This window comes from Onychostruthus taczanowskii, unplaced genomic scaffold, assembly GCF_017590055.1.
Source record: "Onychostruthus taczanowskii isolate IOZ18803 unplaced genomic scaffold, ASM1759005v1 scaffold91, whole genome shotgun sequence".
NCBI classification, from domain to species: domain Eukaryota; kingdom Metazoa; phylum Chordata; class Aves; order Passeriformes; family Passeridae; genus Onychostruthus; species Onychostruthus taczanowskii.
Genome location: NW_024507105.1, coordinates 1,158,709 through 1,185,878, shown reverse-complemented (window position 1 = coordinate 1,185,878; position 27,170 = coordinate 1,158,709). Strand labels below are relative to the sequence as shown.

At 62.5% G+C, this 27,170-nt stretch overlaps 1 protein-coding gene and 1 non-coding gene across 2 annotated transcripts; one reads left to right on the top strand and one right to left on the bottom strand.

Moving 5' to 3' along the window:
* The first annotated feature begins 1,028 nt into the window (after nt 1-1,028).
* Nucleotides 1,029-21,338, top strand: CACNB1 (calcium voltage-gated channel auxiliary subunit beta 1). The gene is made up of 15 exons (XM_041426255.1): nt 1,029-1,038; nt 1,501-1,874; nt 3,148-3,267; nt 4,226-4,348; nt 5,623-5,759; nt 5,843-5,916; nt 6,135-6,283; nt 11,783-11,863; nt 11,955-12,013; nt 12,870-12,979; nt 13,399-13,407; nt 14,732-14,883; nt 16,853-16,948; nt 17,890-18,075; nt 19,582-21,338. The coding sequence occupies exons 1-15, from the start codon at nt 1,029-1,031 to the stop codon at nt 19,948-19,950; spliced, it is 2,049 nt and encodes a 682-aa protein (XP_041282189.1). The 3' UTR covers nt 19,951-21,338.
* Nucleotides 21,339-23,085: 1,747 nt separating this feature from the next.
* On the bottom strand, nt 23,086-23,175 carry TRNAI-UAU. Its single transcript is given in 2 exon segments — nt 23,086-23,121; nt 23,138-23,175. It is a non-coding gene; the product is annotated as a tRNA-Ile (tRNA).
* Between the last annotated feature and the right edge of the window lie 3,995 nt (nt 23,176-27,170).

The window sequence follows — 27,170 nt, the reverse complement described above, 5'->3', positions numbered from 1 at the left end:
TGGGGTGCTCCCCCCGCCCCCCCCGCTTCCCTCGGTTTGTCCCCTCTGGTTTGGGGGGAGCAGGGACAGTCCCCTCGCTGTCCCACAGGGACAGACCCCCTCCCCATCTCTGTGCTATTGGGGGGCACCAATTGAGGAGGGGGGTGACAGTTTTTGGGGTTTTTGGGGGGAAAAGGCGGAATTTTGGGGCAGCCTTGTCCCAGTGGGGTGAGGGGGTCCCTCCCCGGGGTTATTTTGGGGAAAAATCCGGAATTTTGGGGCAGCCTTGTCCCAGTGGGGTGAGGGGGTCCCTCCCCGGGGTTATTTTGGGGAAAAATCCGGAATTTTGGGGCAGCCTTGTCCCGAGCGGGCAGATCGGGATGGGGGTGGGGGTCTCTGTCACATCCCCCCGGCTCTTTTTGGGGTCCCCCCCACCCTAAACCGGGCGGGCAGAGCGCTGGACGGAGGGAGGGGACAGCAGCGAGGGGACACAGCTGGGGACGGGGATTGTCACCAGGGTGGGGGGGGTTGTCCCCAAGGTGCAGGAATTGTCACCAGGGTGGGGGGATTGTCCCCAGGGTGGGGGGAATTGTCCCCAAGGTGTGGGGGATTGTCCCCAGAGTGGGGGGGGGTTGTCCCCAAGGTGGAGAGGATTGTCCCCAAGGTGCTGCCGTGGGGGACAGGGGACACTGCGGGTTGTGGGGGTCCCTCCCTGTGCTCCCCCCGGGGACGTTTTTGGGGGGAAAAGGCGGAATTTTGGGGCAGCCTTGTCCCAGTGGGGTGAGGGGGTCCCTCCCCGGGGTTATTTTGGGGAAAAATCCGGAATTTTGGGGCAGCCTTGTCCCGAGCGGGCAGATCGGGATGGGGGTGGGGGTCTCTGTCACATCCCCCCGGCTCTTTTTGGGGTCCCCCCCACCCTAAACCGGGCGGGCAGAGCGCTGGACCCCCCAAACTCCCCCCAAAACCCCCCCCCCAAAACTCGGGGGGCAGCCCCCGCTGCCGGGGATGCTCCGACCCCCTCCCCCCACAGCTCAGGGGGGGCTCGGGAGATGGGGGCGGGTATTGGGGGGCACCGTGGCGGGGGGGGGGGGGGCCCTGCCCCTAAAAATTCCCACTTGGGGACCCCCCACCCCCGGGCTGGGTGGCAGCTGGGCCCAGCTGTCCCTTGGGGACACTTGGGGGGGTGACAGCCCCCTGCCCCCCAGCGTTTTGCCCCCTTTTATCACCCCCAAAGGGCGGGAGCTGCCCCGGGGTAGGGGTGGGGGGCACTGGGACACCCCCACATCCCCCAGCCAGGAGGGAGGGGGGTCCCGTGGGGGTCTGGGGGGGGTCTCGGGCAGTGGGGTGGTGGAGGGGGGCGTGGTGTCACCCCCCCGGGTGGGCTGCTGGCTCTGCTTTAACTGGCGGGGGGCTGGAATTTGGGGGGGCTGCGACCCCAACCCCAACACGGTGGGGTCTGAGCGGGTTTGGGGTCCCAGCCCCCCAATACTGGGAGAGGGACACCCCCATCCCCTTCCTGAGCCCCCCCGAGTTGGGGTTGGGGTTTCAGCCCCCCCATACCAGGGAAGGGGAGCCCCCATCCCCTTCCTGAGCCCCCCCGAGTTGGGGTTGGGGTTTCAGCCCCCCCATACCAGGGAAGGGGAGCCCCCATCCCCCCCCCGCCCCATCCCGCTCCCCCCGAGCGGGGCTCGCCTGCAGGGCGGGGGTGTTGTGGTTTGGAGCTGGGGGGGGGTTCCGAGCTGCCCCCCACTTTTGGGGGGAGTCTGGGGGGTCCAGCGCTGCCCTGTCGCCCCCTCCCCTGTCCCCAGGGCAAGTACAGCCGGCGCAAGAGCCGCTTCAAGCGCTCGGACGGCAGCACCTCCTCGGACACCACCTCCAACAGCTTCGTCCGCCAGGTGCGGGGGGGCCCGCAGCTTTTTTTGGGGGGGGGTCCCAACTCTCCTTTGTGCCCCGGGGATTGAGGGGGGGGTCACACTGAGCGGGGGTGACTACCTTGGGGTCCCCCGGGAGTTTTGGGGGGTCTGTGGGGTGGGGGTCCAGGGTTCCCTCGGTTCCCCCGGGAGTTTTGGGGGGTTTATGGGGTGGGGAGTGACTCCCCTGGGGTCCCCCGGGAGTTTTTGGGGGGTTTACGGGGTGGGGGGTGACCCCCCCCCAGTGTCCCCTCCATGGGACAGGAGGGAGGGGGTGTCCCCACCGCGGGTTTTGGGGAGGGGTCCCCTCCAGGCTGTGCAAATGAGCGGGGTGACCCCAGACCCCCCAAAGGGACAGATCGGAGCTGGGGGGGTCCCGCAGCCCCCAGGGGCTCTGGGGGGGCTGTAGGGCGCTGGGGGGGGGGATGTCCCACGTGTCACCCACCGCGTCCCGGGGGTGTCCCCGCTGTCCCTCTGGGGCCGGGGGTGAGCAGGGGGTCCCCGAGTCCCCGCACAGCGCCCTGGGGACAGCGCTGGGGACACTCGGGGGGGGTCCCCGCTGCCGTCCCGGCTCTCGGAGCCCCCCCGGGCAGCGGGGCCGGTGTCACGTTCCCGGCCGGAGCGGTGGCGACAGCTGCCGTGTCCCTCTCCTGCCGTGACCCCGCCGTGGTGGCACCGGGGTGGCTCTAGGCAGGACCAGGGTGGCACCGGGCAGCACCGGGTGGCATCAGGGTGGCACCGGGGTGGCTTTAGACAGGACCAGGATGGCACCGAGGTGGCTCTGGGCAGCACCGGGTGGCTTCTGGTGGCACCGGGGTGGCACCAGGCAGGGCTGGGTGACTCCGGGCAGCACCGAGGTGGCACCGGGGTGGCTCTGGGCAGCACCGGGTGGCACCAGGGTGGCACCCAGAGCTCCGGGGCAGCACTGGGGTGGCACTGGGGACTCCAGGTTGGCTCCGGGTGGCACCGGGAGCTCTGGGGTGGCACCGGGGTGGCACCAGGCAGGGCTGGGTGGCTCTGGGCAGCACCGGATGGCTCCGGGATGGCTTCAGGCAGCACTGGGGTGGCACCAGGGTGGCACCGGGAGCTCTGGGGTGGCACCAGGGTGGCTCCAGGCAGCCCTGCTGTGGCACCCAGTGGCTCCCAGTGCCCACAGCGATGGGCACCTCACCAGTGAGGGATCAGAGGGGCCGGAATTTGGGCTGGGCTCACTGCCGGGGGGGGCACGGGCTGGCTGAGCCCCCTCCCCGCTGCGCAGGGCTCGGCCGAGTCCTACACCAGCCGCCCCTCGGACTCGGATGTGTCGCTGGAGGAGGACCGGGAGGCGCTGCGCAGGGAGGCCGAGCGCCAGGCCATGGCTCAGCTGGAGAAAGCCAAGGTGGGACAGCCGGGGTGGACCCCCCGTGCCCCCCAGCCCTGGCACTGGGACCCCTCTGTGCCCCCCAGCCCTGGCACAGGGATCCCCAGTGCCCCTCAGCCCTGGCACTGGGACTCCCCGTGCCCCCCAGCTCTGGTACAGGGAACCCCTGACCTCCCCAGCCCTGGCACAGGGACCCCGTGACACCCCCAGCCCTGGCACAGGGACCCCCCCATGCCCCCCAGCCCTGGCACAGGGACCCCCCTGTGCCCCCCAGCCCTGGCACAGGGACCCCATGACCCCCCCAGTCCTAGCACAGGGACCCCCCAGTGACCCCCAGCCCTGGCACTGGGACCCCCTGGTGCCCCCTGCCCCCTGTCCCGGCCCCCAGGGGCACTGGGAAGGCAGCGGGGTTTACTGGGTGGAACTGGGAGCTGTACCTGCCTGGCTGGGATGGGGTTTACTGGGTAGAATCGACACATTTTGGGATGGAGTCGCCACGTTTTGGGGTGGCAGAGGAGGGGATCTCCTAGTTTTGGGGTGGCAGAGGATGGGATTGCCCCATTTTGGGGCGGCAGAGGGTGGCATCTCCCACTTTGGGTGGAATCTCCCCATTTTGGGGTAGCAGACGGTGAGATCTCCGCGATTTGGGGCGGAATCTCCCCACTTTGGGGCAGAATCTCCCCACTTTGGGGCGGAATCTCCCCATTTTGGGGTGGAATCTCCCCACTTTGGGGGGGATCTCCCCACTTTGGGGTGGCAGAAGGTGAAATCTCCCCATTTTCATGTGGAATCACCTCATTTTCGTGTGGAATCTCCCCACTTTGAGGTAGAATCTCCCAGTTTTGGGGTGGAATCTCCCCATTTTGAGGTAGAATCTCCCCGTTTTGGGGCGGAATCCCCCCGTTTTGGGGCGGCAGAGGGTGGCATCTCCCCTCGGCAGTGCCGGGGGCAGCTGCCCACCCCTGCCCCCCGCCAGACCAAGCCGGTGGCATTCGCCGTTCGCACCAACGTGGGCTACAACCCCTCGGCCGCCGACGAGGTGCCCGTGCAGGGCATGGCCATCTGCTTCGAGCCCAAGGACTTCCTGCACATCAAGGAGGTGGGAGAGGCCCGGGGGGTGGGTGGGGTGGGACTGGGGGGGTTTTAAGGTGTTTTTGCACCCCCTACCTGGGGCAGAAGTGTTGTTGTGTTCGAGGGTCGCAGGGTGAGGGAAGAGATGAGACTCTTGAGGTCGTGTTGGAGAAGGCTGGTTTATGATATGGTGTTGTTTTATGTGGTTATAAAATAGAAATTATGTATATTGTTATATATATATATATAATTACATCATAATTGTATACAATACATATAATATATAATATAATACAATTAATATAATATAATACAATACATATAATATATACAATATATATAATAGATTATCTATATATAGATAATAGATATGGGTATAGATAATATATATAATATTATAGATAATAGATAATATAATTATAGATAATTATATTATAATTATCTATATATAATTATAGATAATATAACAAAATAGATAATATAATATAATAGATAATAGATTAGATATAGATAATACATATAATATATAATGTATAATAGATACAATAGATATATTATATATAATAATATAATATATAGTATATATTATATATTATATTATTATATATCTTATCATTATATATAATATTTTTATAGTATTATAAAATATAAATGGTATATTATTATATGTACAATATTATATGATATTATATGTGTATAATATATTATATATACTATATATAATATTTATATGGTATAATTATATTAAAATAAATATAATATATAATACATAATAAATTTATATAATATAATAATGCACATAATATATAGTGTATAATTAATATATATAATATGTATAATATATTGTATTATTATATTATATTATATTATTATATATTAATATACGATATTATTATTTATTATATTCTATTGTATTAAAAACGCTACACTGCACTAAAAAGAGTAGGGAGAAAGGATTCAACAGAAGGCTGGAAAGGAATGCAATGATAGCAGAAAAACGCTACACTAAAACTGCACTAAAAAGGGTAGGGAGAAAGGATTCAACAGAAGGCTGGAAAGGAATGGAATGATAACGAAAGCTCGTGACTCTCAGAGAGTCCGACCCGGCTGGACCTTTGATTGGTCATTAATTAGAAACAACTCACATGGCCCTGTTGGTAAACAATGCCCACACCACACTCTACATCCACCAGATTATTCACTGTTTACATTTCTTTTCCGAGGCTTCTCGGCTAGAATAGGAGACCAAAAAAAAACCAAAATAATGCTAAATTTCATAAAACCATCCTGGTGGTGGCACAGAAGTACAACAACGACTGGTGGATCGGGCGGCTGGTGAAGGAGGGCTGCGAGGTGGGCTTCATCCCCAGCCCCGTCAAGCTGGAGAACATGCGGCTGCTGCAGGAGCAGAAGATGCGGCAGAGCCGCCTGAGCTCCAGGTGAGGCTCACCCCGACCCCCCCCCGTTCTCCCGGAGCCCCCCATCCCTCCCTCATCGCTCTCTCTGCGCTTCTCCCACGCAGCAAATCGGGTGACAACTCCGGCTCCAGCCTGGATGTGGTGACAGGGACACGGCGGCCCACGCCCCCCGCCAGCGGTAAGGGCGTCCTGGCTCCCCCCCAGCCTGGGGGTCCCTCCCCGGCTCCCCTCGGGTGTCCCCTTTGTCCCCTCCGCCCCGGGTGCAGGCAGGGTGCCCCCGTTCCCCCCGGGACTCTGCTTCTCCTCTTCCACCCTGCCCATCTCCATTTTTGCTTTCTTCCATCGCCATTCTCGCTCTTCTTCTCTCCCTGCCCTCGGCGGCTCGGCGGTCCCCAGGTGGCCTGGACATGCCTAGCTTTGCCTTTGACCCCGATGAGTTAGAGGAGGAGGAGGAGGCCGTGGAGGCGCAGCGCTCCCCTAAGAGTAGCGTGAGCAGCGTCACCACCCCCCCCGCCCACAGCAAGCGCATCCCCTTCTTTAGGAAGGTAACGGCCCCCCCCCGGCCCCGCCTGCTGCACCCCCTGCCTGCCCTAACACTGCCGGGGGGCTGGGGGCACCCAGGGGGGCGCCCCACGGGGCTGGGGGCACCTGGGGCCAGGCGCTGCCCCGGTGCCACAGCACGGGATGAGCCCTGCTCAGGGCACGGTGCGGGGCTGAATCCTCCTGCTGTCAGGGGGATGGATCAGTCCATGGCTGACACCCCCTGCTGTCAATGGGATGGATCAGTCCATGGCTGACACCCCCCTGCTGTCAATGGGATGGATCAGTCCATGGCTGACACCCCCCCGTGGACCATGGAATGGACTAGCCCGTGGTTGTGTTCCCCTCCATGGACTGTGGGATGGATCAGTCCATAGCTGACCCCCCCTGCTGTCAATGGGATGGATCAGTCCATGGCTGACCCCCCCTCCCTCCCCCGGTTGTCCATGAGATGGATCAGTCCGTGCTGTGGTCCCCCTGTGATCCGTGGGATGGATCAGTCCAATCCATCCATGGTGACATTCCCCCATGATCCACGGGATGGATCAGTCCACGGCTGTGATCCCCCCATGGACTGTGGAATGGATCAGTCCATGCCTGACCCCCCTGTTGTCAATGGGATGGACCAGCCCGTGGCTGTGCTCCCCCCCATCCATGCAATGGACCAGTCCGTGCCCCCCCTCCCGGTTGGCTCCCCCCGCAGTGTGCGCATGGTGTGTTCCAGCACGGCCGGTGTCTCACCCCCCCCCCCCCCCCGCCCGGGAGAATGGACCGTTCCTCCCCCCACACTGGGCATTAGCTGGGGGGGGTTTGGGTGCTACCACCGCGCGGGACGGGGGGGTCTGCAGGAGGTCCCAGCTGCCCCCCGAGCCCCGCAGAGCCCCCTTGGCACCCAGAGCTACCCTGGGCTGGGCAGTGCTGGTGTGTCACTGTCCCCAGGGCCCCCCACACGTGTCACCTGAGCACCCCTTGGGGCACACACATGGCTCTGGGGTCACACACCTGGGTCACCCATGTGTCACATTCCAGGTCACACACGTGTCTTTGGGGTGCCCAGGAGGGTCACACGTGACCCTGGGTCACCCTTGAGGGGTCACACCTGGGTCCCTGGGTCACACATGTGTCCCTGGGTCACCCAGCAGGTCACACACGTGTCACTAGGTCACCCTCCAGGTCACACATGTGTCACTGTCCCCAGGGCCCCCCACACGTGTCACCTGAGCACCCCTTGGGGCACACACATGGCTCTGGGGTCACACACCTGGGTCACCCATGTGTCACATTCCAGGTCACACACGTGTCTTTGGGGTGCCCAGGAGGGTCACACGTGACCCTGGGTCACCCTTGAGGGGTCACACCTGGGTCACACGTGTGTCACTAGGTCACCCTGCAGGTCACACACATGTCCCTGGGTCACCTCTGGAGGGTCACACCCGGGTCCCTGGGTCACACATGTGTCACTAGGTCACCCTCCAGGTCACACAGGTGTCCCCGGCTCACACCTGGGATGCACACATATGTCACTGGGTCACCCCTGGAGGGTCACACCTGGGTCCCTTGGTCACACATATGTCACTGGGTCACCCCTGGGGGGTCACACCTGGGTCCCTTGGTCACACATATGTCACTGGGTCACCCTGCAGGTCACACCTGGGTCCCTCGGTCACACATGTGTCCCTGGGTCACCCAGCAGGTCACACACGTGTCACTAGGTCACCCTCCAGGTCACACAGGTGTCCCTGGGTCACCCCTGGAGGGTCACATCCGGGTCCCTGGGTCACACATGTGTCACTAGGTCACCCTGCAGGTCACACCTGGGTTCCTCGGTCACACATGTGTCCCTGGGTCACCCAGCAGGTCACACACGTGTCACTAGGTCACCCTCCAGGTCGCACAGGTGTCCCTGGGTCACCCCTGGAGGGTCACATCCGGGTCCCTGGGTCACACAGGTGTCACTAGGTCACCCTGCAGGTCACACCTGGGTTCCTCGGTCACACATGTGTCCCTGGGTCACCCAGCAGGTCACACACGTGTCACTAGGTCACCCTCCAGGTCACACAGGTGTCCCCGGCTAACACCGGGGATGCACGCATATGTCACTGGGTCACCCCTGGAGGATCACACCCGGGTCTCTGGGTCACACAGGTGTCACTGGGTCACCCCTGGGGGGGTCACACAGGTATCCCTGGGTCACAGCCATGTCCCTGGCTCACCCTTGGGGGTGTCATGCCCGTGTCCCTGGGTCACAAGTGTGTCACGAGGTCACCCTGCAGGTCACACATGTGTCACTGGGTCACCCTTGGGTGGTCACACATGTGTCCCCGGGTCACACATGTGTCCCTGGGTCACCCTTGGGGGTGTCATGCCCGTGTCCCTGGGTCACAAGTGTGTCACTAGGTCACCTTGCAGGTCACAAGGTGTCACTGGGTCACCCTTGGGTGGTCACACATGTGTCCCCGGGTCACACATGTGTCCCTGGGTCACCCCTTGGTGTCACATCCATCCCCTGAGCCACATCCGTGTCCCAGCTGGTGTCCCCGTGTCCCAGCTGGTGTCACCCCCGTGTCCCAGCCAGTGTCCCCGTGTCCCAGCTGGTGTCCCCGTGTCCCAGCTGGTGTCACCCCCGTGTCCCAGCTGGTGTCACCCCCGTGTCCCAGCCGGTGTCCCCGTGTCCCCCACACAGGTGTCCCCGGCTCACACCTGGGATGCACACATATGTCACTGGGTCACCCCTGGAGGGTCACACCCGGGTCTCTGGGTCACACAGGTGTCACTGGGTCACCCCTGGGGGGGTCACACAGGTATCCCTGGGTCACAGCCATGTCCCTGGCTCACCCTTGGGGGTGTCATGCCCGTGTCCCTGGGTCACAAGTGTGTCACTAGGTCACCTTGCAGGTCACAAGGTGTCACTGGGTCACCCTTGGGAGGTCATACATCTGTCCCTAGGTCACACATGTGTCACTGGGTCACCCTTGGGAGGTCATACATGTGTCCCTGGCTCACACATGTGTCACTGGGTCACCCCCGGGGATATCACGCCCGTGTCCCTGGGTCACACAGGTGTCACTGGGTCACCCTTGGGAGGTCATACATGTGTCCCTGGCTCACTCCCAGGTGTCACCCCCGTGTCCCAGCCGGTGTCCCCGTGTCCCCGCCGGTGTCCCCGCGGTAACACGCATGCTTTGCCTTTGCCTTTGCCTTTGCCTTTGCCTTTGCCTTGCTGGGTCCCTTGGTCACACATATGTCACTGGGTCACCCTGCAGGTCACACCTGGGTCCCTCGGTCACACATGTGTCCCTGGGTCACCCAGCAGGTCACACACGTGTCACTAGGTCACCCTCCAGGTCACACAGGTGTCCCCGGCTCACACCTGGGATGCACACATATGTCACTGGGTCACCCCTGGAGGATCACACCCGGGTCTCTGGGTCACACAGGTGTCACTGGGTCACCCCTGGGGGGTCACACCTGGGTCCCTTGGTCACACATATGTCACTGGGTCACCCTGCAGGTCACACCTGGGTCCCTCGGTCACACATGTGTCCCTGGGTCACCCAGCAGGTCACACACGTGTCACTAGGTCACCCTCCAGGTCACACAGGTGTCCCCGGCTCACACCTGGGATGCACACATATGTCACTGGGTCACCCCTGGAGGATCACACCCGGGTCTCTGGGTCACACAGGTGTCACTGGGTCACCCCTGGGGGGTCACACCTGGGTCCCTTGGTCACACATATGTCACTGGGTCACCCTGCAGGTCACACCTGGGTCCCTCGGTCACACATGTGTCCCTGGGTCACCCAGCAGGTCACACACGTGTCACTAGGTCACCCTCCAGGTCACACAGGTGTCCCCGGCTCACACCTGGGATGCACACATATGTCACTGGGTCACCCCTGGAGGATCACACCCGGGTCTCTGGGTCACACAGGTGTCACTGGGTCACCCCTGGGGGGTCACACCTGGGTCCCTTGGTCACACATATGTCACTGGGTCACCCTGCAGGTCACACCTGGGTCCCTCGGTCACACATGTGTCCCTGGGTCACCCAGCAGGTCACACACGTGTCACTAGGTCACCCTCCAGGTCACACAGGTGTCCCCGGCTCACACCTGGGATGCACACATATGTCACTGGGTCACCCCTGGAGGATCACACCCGGGTCTCTGGGTCACACAGGTGTCACTGGGTCACCCCTGGGGGGTCACACCTGGGTCCCTTGGTCACACATATGTCACTGGGTCACCCTGCAGGTCACACCTGGGTCCCTCGGTCACACATGTGTCCCTGGGTCACCCAGCAGGTCACACACGTGTCACTAGGTCACCCTCCAGGTCACACAGGTGTCCCCGGCTCACACCTGGGATGCACACATATGTCACTGGGTCACCCCTGGAGGATCACACCCGGGTCTCTGGGTCACACAGGTGTCACTGGGTCACCCCTGGGGGGTCACACCTGGGTCCCTTGGTCACACATATGTCACTGGGTCACCCTGCAGGTCACACCTGGGTCCCTCGGTCACACATGTGTCCCTGGGTCACCCAGCAGGTCACACACGTGTCACTAGGTCACCCTCCAGGTCACACAGGTGTCCCCGGCTCACACCTGGGATGCACACATATGTCACTGGGTCACCCCTGGAGGGTCACACCCGGGTCTCTGGGTCACACAGGTGTCACTGGGTCACCCCTGGGGGGTCACACCTGGGTCCCTTGGTCACACATATGTCACTGGGTCACCCTGCAGGTCACACCTGGGTCCCTCGGTCACACATGTGTCCCTGGGTCACCCAGCAGGTCACACACGTGTCACTAGGTCACCCTCCAGGTCACACAGGTGTCCCCGGCTCACACCTGGGATGCACACATATGTCACTGGGTCACCCCTGGAGGGTCACACCCGGGTCTCTGGGTCACACAGGTGTCACTGGGTCACCCCTGGGGGGGTCACACAGGTATCCCTGGGTCACAGCCATGTCCCTGGCTCACCCTTGGGGGTGTCATGCCCGTGTCCCTGGGTCACAAGTGTGTCACGAGGTCACCCTGCAGGTCACACATGTGTCACTGGGTCACCCTTGGGTGGTCACACATGTGTCCCCGGGTCACACATGTGTCCCTGGGTCACCCCTTGGTGTCACATCCATCCCCTGAGCCACATCCGTGTCCCTGGCTCACTCCCAGGTGTCACCCCCGTGTCCCAGCTGGTGTCACCCCTGTGTCCCAGCCGGTGTCCCCGTGTCCCCGCCGGTGTCCCCGCGGTAACACGCATGCTTTGCCTTTGCCTTTGCCTTTGCCTTTGCCTTTGCCTTGTTTGTGTCTCTGCCCCGGCCCCGGGACGCAGCCAAGCAGAAGCAGAAATCGGTGAGTAGCGCCAGGACCCCGGGACTGGGGGGGAGAGGGAGGACCCCCCCGCTTGCAGCCCCCCCAAAACACCCCGGAGCCACCCCCGGGGGTGCCCCGTGTCCCCTCAGGGCCCGGTGACACCCGGCTGTGTCCCCAGACCGAGCACGTGCCCCCGTACGACGTGGTGCCCTCCATGCGCCCCATCATCCTCGTGGGGCCCTCCCTGAAGGGCTACGAGGTGAGCAGGGGGTGGGCAGCGCTCGGGGGGTGCGGGGGGACCCCAGCCCCGCTCTGTCCCCGTGTCCCTGTGACCCCGTGTCCCTGGCCAGGTGACGGACATGATGCAGAAGGCGCTGTTCGACTTCCTGAAGCATCGCTTCGATGGCCGGTGAGGGGGGCACGGCCGGGGACCCCCGAGCTCCTGAGGGGACCCCTGAACCCACAGAGGGACCCCCGAACCCCTGAGGGGACCCCTGAACCCACAGAGGGACCCCCGAGCTCCTGAGGGGACCCCCGAGCTCCTGAGGGGACGGTTAAACCCATAAAGGGACCCCTGAACCCCTGAGGGGGCCCCTGAACCCCCTGAACCCTAAACCCTTAAAGGGACCCCCAAAACCCTGAGGGGACCCTGAAGCCATAGAGGGACCCCATAATCCATGTGAGGGCACCTAAACACATAAAGGGACCCCTGAACCCCTGAGGGGGCCCCTGAACCCCCTGAACCCTAAACCCTTAAAGGGACCCCCAAAACCCTGAGGGGACCCTGAAGCCATAGAGGGACCCCATAATCCATGTGAGGGCACCTAAACACATAAAGGGACCCCTGAACCCCTGAGGGACCCCTGAACCTATAGAGGGACCCCCAAACCCCTGAGGGACCCCTAAATCCACAGAGGAACCCCTGAACCTGTGAGGGTGACACCGGTGTCCCGAGGATGGCCATGGTTGACACCGTGTCCCGGGGGTGGCCATGGGTGACACCGTGTCCCAGGGGTGGCCGTGGGTGACACCGTGTCCCGGGGGTGGCTGTGGGTGACACTGTGTCCCAGGGGTGGCCGTGGGTGACACTGTGTCCTTGACACCGGTGTCCCGAGGATGGCCATGGTTGACACCGTGTCCCGGGGGTGGCCATGGGTGACACCGTGTCCCAGGGGCGCCCGTGGGTGACACCGTGTCCCGGGGGTGCCCGTGGGTGACACGGTGTCCCGGGGGCGGCCGCGGCCGTGCCCCCGCTGCGTCCCCAGGATCTCCATCACGCGGGTCACGGCCGACATCTCGCTGGCCAAGCGCTCCGTGCTCAACAACCCCAGCAAGCACACCATCATCGAGCGCTCCAGCACGCGCTCCAGCCTGGGTACAGCCCCCAAAAAAACCCCAAAAAATCCCCAAAAACCCCCCCGGCCCCTGGAAACTACAGTAACTGGCATGTGCCACACTGGTGCAAGGTGGCCACTGCCCTTCTCTCACAGGCACACTGGGGGCTGCAGCTATTTTTTCTGGAGCAATGCTTATTCCTCTTTCCATCCTTCCTGTGGAATCTGAGGCTGCCTCAGCATGACCCAGAGCCTGTGTTAAGATCTGCCCTAACCATGCCTGCCATGGGGAACTGCCATCCTCTGCTTGGCCTCTCTACCAGCCCCATCCTCAACCTCAGTGCCTCCCTCCTCCTCCTCCTCTTTTATCTTCTCTGCTGTGTTTTTTTGTTCCTATTTCTCTTTTCTTTTGGTTCTCCTCCCCTCCGCGCTGCTCCTTCCTCCCCTGCTCCTGGCACAGATGTCTTGGGTACGTACAGGGACCCGGCCTGTCCTCCTCAGGTGGCCTCGGGGACACGCTCTGGGGCTTGGGGACACCGTGGTGGCACCTGTGTGACCACCCCCCCCCGTGTGTGTGTGTGTGTGGTTTGGGGTGGGGGGCTGTGCTGGTGTCACCTCCCTGGTGACAGCGAGGTGGCCGAGCCTCAGGACAAGCCCTGTCCTGCTGCTGTCCCCAAATTGTGACACCTGGGAGGTGGCCTTGCAAAAAAAAATAAAATAGATGCTGCAGAGAAATAAGAATATATATCTGTATTGAATATATCTATATATCAATATCTATTTTATATATATCTACATTGAATATATATTTTTATATAGATATATTTATATTGATATATACTGATATATATATTTATATATATAATATATATATTATATATATATATGAAGATACAGATATATAGATAGATATAGATATAGATATGTTTATATTGATATATACTGATATATATATTTATATATATAATATATATATTATATATATATATGAAGATACAGATATATAGATAGATATAGATATAGATATGTTTATATTGATATATACTGATATATATATTTATATATATAATATATATATTATATATATATATGAAGATACAGATATATAGATAGATATAGATATAGATATGTTTATATTGATATATACTGATATATATATTTATATATATAATATATATATTATATATATATATGAAGATACAGATATATAGATAGATATAGATATAGATATGTTTATATTGATATATACTGATATATATATTTATATATATAATATATATATTATATATATATATGAAGATACAGATATATAGATAGATATAGATATAGATATGTTTATATTGATATATACTGATATATATATTTATATATATAATATATATATTATATATATATATGAAGATACAGATATATAGATAGATATAGATATAGATATGTTTATATTGATATATACTGATATATATATTTATATATATAATATATATATTATATATATATATGAAGATACAGATATATAGATAGATACTGATACATAGATATATATCTATATATATATTTATATTGAATATATATCACCCCACCCCTAAGTCAGAAAAAACCTTAACCCAAGACTTCACCACACTGTCCCCACGCGTCCCCTGTCCCTCACTCCCCTGTCCCCATGCCTCACTCCCCTGTCCCTCAATCCCCTGTCCTGTACCCCCTGTCTCTCACTCCCCTGTCCCCTGTCCTTGTGTCCCCTGTCCCTGTGTCCCCTGTCCCTCACTCCCCTGTCCTCTGTCCCCTGTCCCCAGCCGAGGTGCAGAGTGAGACCGAGCGGATTTTCGAGCTGGCCCGGACGCTGCAGTTGGTGGCCCTGGACGCCGACACCATCAACCACCCGGCCCAGCTGGCCAAGACCTCGCTGGCCCCCATCATTGTCTACATCAAAATCACCTCCCCCAAGGTGGGTGCGGGCCCTGTGGCAGTGCCAGCCCCTCCCTGCCACGCTGGGGACAGCGGGCAGGCTCTGGCCATGTCCCCACGGCCACCCTGGCTGTCCCCTCCTGCCATGCTGGGGACAGCGGGCAGGCTCTGGCCATGTCCCCACGGCCACCCTGGCTGTCCCCTCCTGCCCAGGTGCTGCAGCGGCTGGTGAAGTCCAGGGGGAAGTCCCAGGCCAAGCACCTCAACGTGCAGATGCTGTCCTTGTGTCCCCTGTCCCTGTGTCCCCTGTCCCTCACTCCCCTGTCCCCATGCCTCACTCCCCTGTCCCTCAATCCCCTGTCCTGTACCCCCTGTCTCTCACTCCCCTGTCCCCTGTCCTTGTGTCCCCTGTCCCTGTGTCCCCTGTCCCTCACTCCCCTGTCCCCATGCCTCACTCCCCTGTCCCTCAATCCCCTGTCCTGTACCCCCTGTCTCTCACTCCCCTGTCCCCTGTCCTTGTGTCCCCTGTCCCTGTGTCCCCTGTCCCTCACTCCCCTGTCCCCATGCCTCACTCCCCTGTCCCTCAATCCCCTGTCCTGTACCCCCTGTCTCTCACTCCCCTGTCCCCTGTCCTTGTGTCCCCTGTCCCTGTGTCCCCTGTCCCTCACTCCCCTGTCCCCATGCCTCACTCCCCTGTCCCTCAATCCCCTGTCCTGTACCCCCTGTCTCTCACTCCCCTGTCCCCTGTCCTTGTGTCCCCTGTCCCTGTGTCCCCTGTCCCTCACTCCCCTGTCCCCATGCCTCACTCCCCTGTCCCTCAATCCCCTGTCCTGTACCCCCTGTCTCTCACTCCCCTGTCCCCTGTCCTTGTGTCCCCTGTCCCTGTGTCCCCTGTCCCTCACTCCCCTGTCCCCATGCCTCACTCCCCTGTCCCTCAATCCCCTGTCCTGTACCCCCTGTCTCTCACTCCCCTGTCCCCTGTCCTTGTGTCCCCTGTCCCTGTGTCCCCTGTCCCTCACTCCCCTGTCCCCATGCCTCACTCCCCTGTCCCTCAATCCCCTGTCCTGTACCCCCTGTCTCTCACTCCCCTGTCCCCTGTCCTTGTGTCCCCTGTCCCTGTGTCCCCTGTCCCTCACTCCCCTGTCCCCATGCCTCACTCCCCTGTCCCTCAATCCCCTGTCCTGTACCCCCTGTCTCTCACTCCCCTGTCCCCTGTCCTTGTGTCCCCTGTCCCTGTGTCCCCTGTCCCTCACTCCCCTGTCCCCATGCCTCACTCCCCTGTCCCTCAATCCCCTGTCCTGTACCCCCTGTCTCTCACTCCCCTGTCCCCTGTCCTTGTGTCCCCTGTCCCTGTGTCCCCTGTCCCTCACTCCCCTGTCCCCATGCCTCACTCCCCTGTCCCTCAATCCCCTGTCCTGTACCCCCTGTCTCTCACTCCCCTGTCCCCTGTCCTTGTGTCCCCTGTCCCTGTGTCCCCTGTCCCTCACTCCCCTGTCCCCATGCCTCACTCCCCTGTCCCTCAATCCCCTGTCCTGTACCCCCTGTCTCTCACTCCCCTGTCCCCTGTCCTTGTGTCCCCTGTCCCTGTGTCCCCTGTCCCTCACTCCCCTGTCCCCATGCCTCACTCCCCTGTCCCTCAATCCCCTGTCCTGTACCCCCTGTCTCTCACTCCCCTGTCCCCTGTCCTTGTGTCCCCTGTCCCTGTGTCCCCTGTCCCTCACTCCCCTGTCCTCTGTCCCCTGTCCCCAGCCGAGGTGCAGAGTGAGACCGAGCGGATTTTCGAGCTGGCCCGGACGCTGCAGTTGGTGGCCCTGGACGCCGACACCATCAACCACCCGGCCCAGCTGGCCAAGACCTCGCTGGCCCCCATCATTGTCTACATCAAAATCACCTCCCCCAAGGTGGGTGCGGGCCCTGTGGCAGTGCCAGTCCCCTCCTGCCATGCTGGGGACAGCGGGCAGGCTCTGGCCATGTCCCCACGGCCACCCTGGCTGTCCCCTCCTGCCCAGGTGCTGCAGCGGCTGGTGAAGTCCAGGGGGAAGTCCCAGGCCAAGCACCTCAACGTGCAGATGGTGGCCTCGGACAAGCTGGCACAGTGCCCACCTGTGAGTGTGCCCTGGTCACCGTGGTCCCACCCAGACTGACCCCACCCTGAGCTGACATGCCCACCCCCTGCCCGATATCTGCCCACCCTGTCCCATTGTCCCCACCTTGTCCCATAAGGCCCCTCCCTGTCCCATAGGCTGTGCCCCATATCGAGGTACCCCTCCCTGTCCCATTGTCCCCTCCCTGTCCCATTGTCCCCGCCCTGTGCCATAAGGCTCCACCCTATCCCATTGGTTCTGTCTCAAGCCCCATTGTCCCTGCCCTGTCCCATAGGTTTTCCCCCATATCCAGCTGCCTCTCCCTGTCCCACTGTCCCCTCCCTGTCCCATTGTCCCTACCCTGTCCCATTGTCCCCTCTCTGTCCCATAGGCTATGTCCCATTGTCCCCATCCTGCCCCATTGTCCCCACCTTGTCCCATAGGCTCTGCCCCACATCCAGCTGCTCCTCCCTGTCCCATTGTCCCCTCCCTGTCCCATAAGACCCCACCCTGCCCCATAGCTTCTGCCTCAAGTCCCATTGTCCCTGCCCTGTCCCATAGGCTCTGTCCCATTGTCCCTGCCCTGTCCCATAGGTTTTCCCCCATATCCAGCTGCCCCTCCCTGTCCCATTGTCTCCGCTCTATCCCACAGGCTCTGCCCCATATCCAGCTGCCCCTCCCTTTCCCACTGTCCCCTCCCTGTCCCACTGTCCCTGCCCTGCCCCCAGGCTCTGTCCCACTGTCCCCGCCCTGCCCCACAGGCTCTGTCCCACTGTCCCCTCCCTCTCCCACTGTCCCCGCCCTGCCCCACAGGCTCTGTCCCACTGTCCCCTCCCTGTCCCACTGTCCCCCCCCCATATCCAGCTGCCCCGCCCTGTCCCACTGTCCCCTCCCTGTCCCACTGTCCCCTCCCTGCCCCACTGTCCCCGCCCTGCCCCACCTCTCTCCCACCCCTTCCCCAGGAGATGTTCGACATCGTGCTGGACGAGAACCAGCTGGAGGAGGCCTGCGAGCACCTGGCCGAGTACCTGGAGGCTTACTGGAAAGCCACGCACCCGCCCAGCAGCAACCCCCCGAACCCGCTGCTGAACCGCACCATGGCCACGGCCGCGCTGGCCGCCAGCCCCGCGCCCGTCTCCAACCTCCAGGTACAGGTGCTCACCTCCCTGCGCAGGAACCTCAACCTCTGGGGCCGAGAGGCCACCCCCAGCCCCCCCGGAGCCCTGGAGGAGCACGCGCTGTGAGGTGGCGGCGGGGACGTTGGGGACATCGAGGATGTCGGGGCATCGGGACGACTCCTAGGCATCTCTCCTTGGGAGATGGCTGGGATCGAGGACTGCCCGGGGAGTCACAGCCCCCCAGAGGTGTGGGGTTGGCCCGGGGGTCACCTGGGATCAGGGTGACTCCAGGGGAATGTGGCCCCTCTGGTGTGGGGTTGTCCCTGAGGTCACCTGTCCTGGGTGACTCCAGGGGAATGTGGCCCCTCAAGTGTGGGGTTGTCCCTAGGGTCACCTTGCCTGGGATCAGGGTGTCCCCACAGGACTGTGGCCTCTTTCAGTTGTCCCTGAGGTCACCTTGCCTGGGATCAGGGTGACTCCAGGGGAATGTGGCCCCTCAGGTGTGGGGTTGGCCCGGGGGTCACCTGTCCTGGGTGATTCCAGGGGAATGTGGTCCCTCAGGTGTGACCCCCTCCCCTGGGGTCACCTGTCCTGGGATCAGGGTGACTCCAGGGGAATGTGGCCCCCCACAGGTGTGGGGCTGTCCCTGAGGTCACCTGTCCTAGGATCAGGATCACCCCACAGGGCTATGGCCCTCCCCAGCTGTGGGATTGTCCCTGAGGTCACCTTCCCTGGGATCAGGCTCTCCACCCTGGGACTGGGGCCACCCCTGGGGTTAGGGTCACCCCAGGGGACCGTGATCCCAAGGTCACCTGTTCTGGGGACTCTGGGATCAGGGCAGCCCATGGGATTGGGGTCACCATGGGGAACCAGAGCCCCCCAGGAGTGGGACCAGCCCTGTGACTGTTCTTTGAGAGCCTGTGTCCCCCCGGGGTACTGCAGGCCCCAGCTGTGGGACTGCTCCTGGGATTGGGATTACCCCAGGGAGCTGCTCCCATTCCTGGATTGGGGCCATCCTGGGGAGCTCTCCCTTCCTGGGACTGCTGCCAGCCCCACATTTGGGGTCTCCTGGGAATCTGTGCCTCCTCCTAGAGCTGCCCAGGGGATTGGGAACCCCCAGGATCTGCCCCTTTCAAGACCCACCCTGTGCCTTCCTGGAGCTGCCTGTGTGCCAGACCCCATTCCCACCTTTCTGGGGGAGCCGTGGTGGGGACGAGACTTTGAGGGTGTCCTGGGTGGGGGGCACAGCCCCATCCCTCCGTGCTGAGTCTGGGATCCTGCAGCCCCCCCCCTGGGGCTGGGGACAGAGAGGGGACAGTGTCCTGTGTCGTGTGTGGCTCAATCTCCCAGCGGGACTCTGCTGGTGCTCCATCCCCCTCCCCTGTGCTGCTCCCCCTCCCCATTCCCAGCCCTGCTGCCATCGTGTCACCCACCAGCGGCTGGCCAGCAGCGTGTGTCCCCCCACTAACCCCCCACTAACCCCCCCGGGTGACCCCAGCCCGTCCATCCCCGCATGGTGTGGTTGCTTCTCCCCAGGCTCCGTACCCGGAGGGGGAGCACGGCCGCCTCCGGCAGGGCCCGGGGGACTCGGGGGGCCGCGGGCAGGGCAGGGTCCCCCCGCCGCCCTCCCGCCCGGCTCCCCGCAGCCTGGCCCGCCAGGACACCTTCGACACGGAGGCTCCGGCCAGCCGGGACTCGGAGCCCGGCGATTCCTGCTGCATGGACATCGAGATGGATCCCGTCGAGGAGGAGCCGCCGGGCACCCCCGGGGCCGGACCGCAGCCCCCCCCCGGCTCCTGGGACGGGACCGAGCCGGGCCGGGGGCTGCGGGGGCGAGCCAAGGGCCAGGAGCCCCTGGGCCAGAGCGACGGGGAGGGCTGGGGCCGGGACGTTTACATGCGTTAGGATGAGGGGGTGCGGGCGGGGGGCTCCCCCCCCTCCCCAGCGCTGGTTTTGGGGTGCGGGACAGCCCCGCTGGTTGCCTTCGTGCGCCCCCGAGCCCGGCCAGCAGTGCCCCGGGGAGCCCCCGCTGTGCGCTGGGGGCTCCCCCTGCCCCGCTCGTTGCTGAGGGGGGGTCTCCCCCTGCCGCGGCCCCCCAGCATCTCCGGCAGGGACAGCAAGTGACCAAAAGGGGACCCGGCGTGTCCCCGTGCCCCAGGCGAGGGGTGGGGGCCGTGCCCCCCCTCCCGAACCCTGCCTGCTGGGTGCCCCCCGCTTCTCCATGGTGCTGTCGCCTGTGGGGGTCCCCGGAGCTGGCCGTGGCGGTGGGGGGGTCCCTGCCAGCTGCCCCCCAGCCCGGCAGTGCCTGGCACTGCCCCCACAGCCCCCGGCCCTGCCAGGGGGTGCATGCGTGTGTGTGCAGGGCGCTGGGGGTCCCCGCTGCCCCCCAGGCTGTGCCCCCCAAGGTGCTGCCTGCCCGAGGGGGGGGGGAGGGCGCGGTCTGCATGTGTTTGCCTTGTGGGGAGGGGGGCTCTGCCTGAATCGGGGGGTGGGGGGTGATTCTGAGCCAGTTTTGGGGGTCTAACCTGTGCTAACAGCTGCCCAGCCCTGGCCTGCCGGGGGGGTCCCGCTGTCCTGGCACTGCCAGGCCCCGGCCCCCCTTCCCCAGCCCCCCCTCCCTTCCCCTTCCAACCCCCCCGCCGTGCCTGTCCAGCCGTGTCCGTCTGTCCGTCTGTCCGTGAGCCTCTGTCTGTCCCCCCGCCGCGCCCCGGGGCACTGCCTTGTCCTGTGCCCGCCCCGGGGCGTCCCCTGTGCCCCCCAGCTCTGCGGGGTGACCACACCAGGGTGGCCTGGGGACACCCCACGTCCGGTCCTCACCGCGGGACGGGGCTTGTCCCCTTTCTGGTGCAGCCCCTTGCCCCCCACCCCCATTCCTGGGGGTCCCCGGGGTCACTGCCTTACCCAGACCACCAGCCCGGGTCGGGGGGCTTGGGGGCACCCAGCTCTGCCGCTGCCAAGCCGCCACCCACGTGTGCCTCAGTTTCCCCCTTTTTTTTTCGGGGGAGGGGGACTCGGTGTCACTGCCTGCCAAGTGCTTTGAGCCCCCCCTGCCCCAGCGCTCGCCCCCGTGGCGGCCAAAATCCGGGCAGTGGGGCCCCCCCGGTCCCCCCCGCGGGGCAGAGGGACGTCCCGTATTTATGTCACCCCACAAACTTTTAATTTAAAGACCCGACAGAAATGTATTTTATTTATTTATTTTCGTTGACGTGTGTGTGTGTGTGTGTGTGTTGGGGAGGGGGGGGACTCGCCCCGCTCGCTTGGTTCTTTGTAATAAACATTTCGATGAGACCTGCCCCCCCGCCTGAGCCTGCTGGGGGCTGGGGGGACACGGGGGGACACGGGGGGACACCGGGGGGCTGCGCTCACCGCGGCTGGACCGGGCACAGCTGAGCTCAGCTCCCGCTCCGGGCTGAGGATGGAGCTGGGACCTGCCCGGCTCCGGGGAAGGGGCGAGGATCAAACGCGGGGGTCGGGGGGCTCCAGCCCCCCCCGGGGGTGGCCAGCGCCAGCAGCCGGGCTCAGCGCGGCGCTGGGCCGGGTTTATCGGCGCTGGGCCGGGTCTGGACGCGATATTTACAGGTAATAAATACACCGGAGAGCGCTCAGGGCTGCCGGCACCGCCACTCGCTCTTCTCCGGCCGGTACTCGAACGCCTTCCTGCGGACAGCACACGGCGACATCGGTGACACTCAGCCCTGTCCCCCGCATCCCCCAGCCGGGTGTCCCCACTCGGTGACACTCAGCCCTGTCCCCCGCATCCCCCAGCCAGATGTCCCCACTCGGTGACACTCAGCCGTGTCCCCCCGGATTCCCCCACCTGGGAGTCCCCAATCGATGACACTCAGCTCTGTCCCCCCGCATCCCCCAGCCAGATGTCCCCAACTGGTGACACTCAGCCATGTCCCCCCGCATTCCCCCACTCGGGTGTCCCCTAGTCGGAGACACTCAGCCCTGTCCCCCCGCATCCCCCAGCCCAGGGCTGCTCCCGGGTGTCCCCACTCGGTGACACCCAGCCCTGTCCCCCCACCCAGAGCTGCACCCCGTGCCCCCCACGCCCCCTGCCCACCCCGTACTCACTCTCTGGCGGGCACCGAGGGTCGGCACACCAGCCCGGCCTGGCAGGGGCACACCTGGTTGATGCTGAAGGCGAGTCCCCCGGGGGGGACGTGGCAGCTCTGGGCGAGCGCCAGGCGCGGTTGGCAAACTCGCTCCCCGTGCTGGCGAGCGCAGCAGCCGCCGGCCCCGCACTCCTCGTCCCGCTGGCACCGCGCTCCTGGTGGCACAAAAAGCGACCTCAGGGCACGGGGACCCCCCCACTCTGACCCCCAGCATCCCCTGGTTTAGCACCTCTCCGGCATCGCATCCCCCCCGTGCTCGCAGAGCTCGTCCCCGCTGTGCCCCCCGTGGCAGCCCCCCACTCACCGTCCTGCCCGGGGGGCACGGGCTGCTGGCACTTGCCGAACATGCAGACGAGGCCGGGGGCGCAGTGAGGGTCGTGGCGGCAGTAGTGGCCCTCGGGCCGCGTGGGCAGGCACAGCCCGAAGTGCTCGTCACAGAAGTGCCCGTGGGCACAGGGGGTGGCGGGGCTGCACGGGGTCACCTGCGGAGGAGGGGACACGGCACGTCAGGGGGGCACACCTCATCCCCCACCCCATTCCATCCCTGACCCCGAGACTGGCTAGGAACGGCGCAAATCCCCATCTGTTCACACGTTTGCTGTGGGGATGCTGCCGTGATTTTGGGGGGCCGGGCGTGGCAGCTGCCTGGGATCCAGGATATTTTTTTTTTCTCGTGAAAAGAAAACCCGTAGGCGGGGCTGGGCAGGGGGGGTGGGACAACACGGTGGACGCAAATCCCCATCTGTTCACACGTTTGCTGTGGGGGTGCTGCGGTGATTTTGGGGGACCGAGCGTGGCAGCAGTGCTCTGCCAGCCTGGGATCCAGGAGGACTTTTTTTTTTTTTTTCCTCGTGAAAAGAAAACCCGGCTGCGGGGCGGGGGCAACACGAGGGGGGTGCGGCGTGAACCCCTCCAAAAGTCCTGCTCCAGGTGAGGCTCGAACTCACAACCTCGGCATCGCTCGTGTACCGCCCTATAAGTACCGCGCGCTGACCGATTGCGCCACTGGAGCGCTCGGCGCCGCCCGCCGCCACCGCGCCCCCTGCCGGCCCCGCCGCCGCACCCCCCCGTGCTCCCCGGATGGACACGGACCCCCCCGGAGGGACACGGACCCCCCTGTGCCCCCCGGATGGACACGGACCCCCCCGGGTGGACACGGACCCCCCTGTGCCCCCCGGATGGACATGGACCCCCGCCGTGTCCACCCCCGGCTGCCCACCGGCTCCCGTGTCCCCCGTCCCCGGCAGAACACTGTGGGGTCACCGCGGGTGACACTGCAAACCCGTGCCTTGCTGCGACTTCTGCACCTGCCCCTGCGCCCCCTCTGTGCCCCCCCTTGATGCAAATCCTGAGCCCACCCTGGCTCCAAGCTACCCTGGACCCCAGAGCCCACCCTGAGCCCACCTTGAGCCCACCTTGAGCCCACCCTGCTGCAAATCCTGAGCCCGCCCTGGCTCCAAACCACCCTCGTACCCTTGAGCCCACCCTGGCTGCAAACCCAGCTCTGTGCCCACCCTGAGCCTACCCTGCTGCAAACCCAGCTCTGTGCCCACCCTGGCTGCAAACCCAGCTCTGTGCCCACCCTGAGCCCACCCTGGCTGCAAATCCTGAGCCCACCCCGACTCCAAACCACCCTCGTACCCTTTCAGCCCACCCTGAGCCCACCCTGGCTGTAGATTCTGCCCTCACCCACCCTGTCTGCACACCCCGCTCTGTGCCCACCCTGGCTGTCTCCCACCCTCTCCCACCCCGCTGTCCCCCCGGGGGTCGCTCCCCCTTCCTCACCTCCTCCAGGTGCGCCCCGGGGCTCCTGCCCAGGGCGGCGGCATCGGGCGAGTTTTGCGGCAGGGAGAACATCCATGCCCAGAGGTGCCCGGCGGCGGGTGGCAGCAGCCAGGCGACGAGGCAGAGGATGGCCGGGGATGTCACCATGGTGCTGGCGCTGGCGGTGGCGGTGGCAGCCCGGCCGGGCCCGCGGGGTTTATGTAGCCGGGGGATATCGGAGCCCCCGCTGCTAAAACTGTTTGCCCACCTAATGGGGTGGGAGGAGGCAATCAGGGGTTAAGGGATTTCCATAATTGCCAGCCTTCCCCTCGGGGGGGGCAGCAGCCCCTCAGCAAACAGCCGCCCCCGGGGCAGTCTGGCTCCGGCGCCAGCCCTGGGAACAGCCTGGGGTGTCCTGTGTGTCCCCACGGCTCCGAATGATGATTTCGGGTGTAATTTGGGGTGTCCTGTGTGCCCCACGGCTCCGAATGATGATTTTGGGGGGCAGTTTGGGGTGTCCTGTGTGCCCCCACAGCTCAGAATGATGATTTTGGGTACAGCCTGGGGTGCCCTGTGTGCCCCACGGCTCCGAATGATGATTTTGGGGGGCAGTTTGGGGTGTCCTGTGTGCCCCACGGCTCCGAATGATGATTTTGGGGGGCAGTTTGGGGTGTCCTGTGTGCCCCCACAGCTCAGAATGATGATTTTGGGTACAGCCTGGGGTACCCTGTGTGCCCCCACGGCTCCGAATGATGATTTTGGGTACAGCCTGGGGGAGTCCTGTGCGCCCCCACAGCTGGGAATGATGATTTGGGGGGCAGTTTGGGGTGTCCTGTGTGTCCCCACGGCTCCGAATGATTTTGGGTACAGCCTGGGGTGTCCTGTGTCCCCACAGCTCGGAATGATGATTTGGGGGGCAGTTTGGGGTGCCCTGTGTGCCCCACGGCTCCGAATGATGATTTTGAGCACATTTTGGGGTGTCCTGTGTGCCCCCGTAGCTTGGAATTATGATTTTAGGCGCAGTTTGGGGTTCCCTGTGTCTCCCCATAACTCAGGGGGTGCAGTTTGGGGTGTCCCGTGTTCCCCCACAGCTCAGAGTGATTTGGGGTACAGTTTAGGGTTCCCTGTGTCCCCCCACAGCTCAGGGTGGCGATTTCGATGCAGTTTGGGGTTCTCTGTGTCCCCCCACATCTCACCAGGGGGGTAGATACAGTTTGGGGTGTCCCGTGTCTCCCCCACATCTCGGAATGATTTTGGGGTGCCCCCCACATCTCAGGAGGGGGGTGGATGCAGTCTGGGGTGCTTTTTGTCCCCTCCACCCCCTCAGGTCCCCCACCCCATGTCCTGGAGATCCCCCCACAGCTCGGGGGGCTACATTTGGGGTACCCCATCCCCACAATTCCCCTTTTTTTTTCCCTTTCCCGGAGCGGGCACAGCGGGAACGAGGAGAACCCAGAGGGAAAAGCCGGGGGGGGGCAAAGCCTGCGACCCCCAGAGGGGGCAGCGGGGGGCACAGGGCTGGCATCAGCCCGGTGTTTGTGCGTCCCCCGTGTCCCCCCGCCACGCCGGGGTGACGGGATTGGCACCTTCCCTAACGCCGCCGCGAATGGGCTGCGAGCCCGGCCCTTATCGCCCGGCCCTTATCGCGGCCCCCCTGCCCACCCCCCCAGCGCAGCCCCCCGGACGGTGTCACCTCCGTGTCCCCAAACGCGCGGGGGGCTCAGGCCCCGCGCTCCCCCAGAGCCCTGCAATACACTTCGGGTCCCTCCGGGGGCAGTTTGGGGTGTCCTGTGTGCCCCCCACCCAAAGCTCGGAATGATTTTGGGGTGTCCTGTGTGCCCCCTACAGCTCGGAATGATGACTTTGGGCACATTTTGTGCACATGTGTGCACAAAATGATGACTTTGGGCACATGTGTGTTCCCATAGCTCAGAATAATTTTGGGGTGTCCTGTGTGCCCTCCCCCCATAGCTCGGAATGATTATTTTGGGCACATTTTGGGGTGTCCTTTTTGGGGTGTTCTGTGTGCCCCCCACAGCTCGGAATGATGATTTTGGGCACATTTTGGGGTGTCCTGTGTGTCCCCATAGCTCGGAATGATTTTGGGGTGTCCTTTGTGCCCCCACACCTCTAGGTGACAATTTGGAGACCCCCCTCCCCTACATTTCCCCCCCTGCCCACTCTCCCCGGCCCTTTCCCGCTGCCTCCGTGCCTCAGTTTCCCCAGCTGTGACGCAGCAGGGGTGACACAGGCACAGTGGGGTGACCCCAAACTTTTCTCCCGCTGCTCCGGGACGGGCGATCCGCCAGGATCCGACCCCCCCCGAGCCCCCCGTGTTTGCCCCGCGGCTTTGGCAGCAAATATTGACCCCGCTCCGGGGCACCGTCCCTGTCCCCATCCGTCCCCCGCTGCGCCGCGACATCTCCGGATAATCCCCCCCAGCGCCACGGGGGTCCCGGACGGCGGCTCTGCCCCCCCCCCCCAAAACCGCCCGTCTGGCAGTTTGGGGGGGTCCCACGCACCCCCAAAGCTGCGGGGTGAGCGCTGGAGCTGCCCCGGGGGTTTTGAGGTTTTGGGGTTTTGGGGGGGCTTCTGCGCGTCCCCGGAAGGGGGGGACATCAGGGGTGGGGGTGTCCCTGAGTGGGGGGCTCAGCCCAGAGCCCCCCCGCAGCCCAGAGCGGGGTCACCTCACGGTGTGACCCCAAACCTCTCTGGTGTCCCAAATCGGCCCCCAAAGCCCAGAAAGCGTCCGGGAGTGGGGGTGTCCCTGGGGTGACCCCGAGGGTGTGGGGCGTCAGGGATTGGGGGGTGTCCGTGTTTGTGGGGTGTCTTGGACTGAGGGGTGTCAGGTATTGAGGGGTGTCCACGGGTGGGGGTACCTTGGTTTGGGGGTGTCAGGGATTGGGGGAGTCCTGGTTTGGGGGTGCCCGTGGGTGTGTGTTTCTGTGGGTGGGGGTGTCTGTGACCAAGGGGTGTCCCTGGCAGTGCCCCCTCTGTGGGTGAGGGGGGGAGCCGTGGGTGGGAGGGGGTTTCGTGAGTGGTGGTGTCCGTGTTTGTGGGGTGTCTGAGATTGAGGGGTGTCCGTGTTTGTGGGGTGTCAGGGACTGGGGGTGCCAGGGATTTGGGATGTCTGGGATTGGGGGTATCAGGGATTGGGGGTATCAGGGATTGGGGGGTGGGGGTTTCCTTGGGGCAGGTGTCCGTGGGAGGGGGGCGTCTGTGTTTGGGGGGCATCAGTGCGTG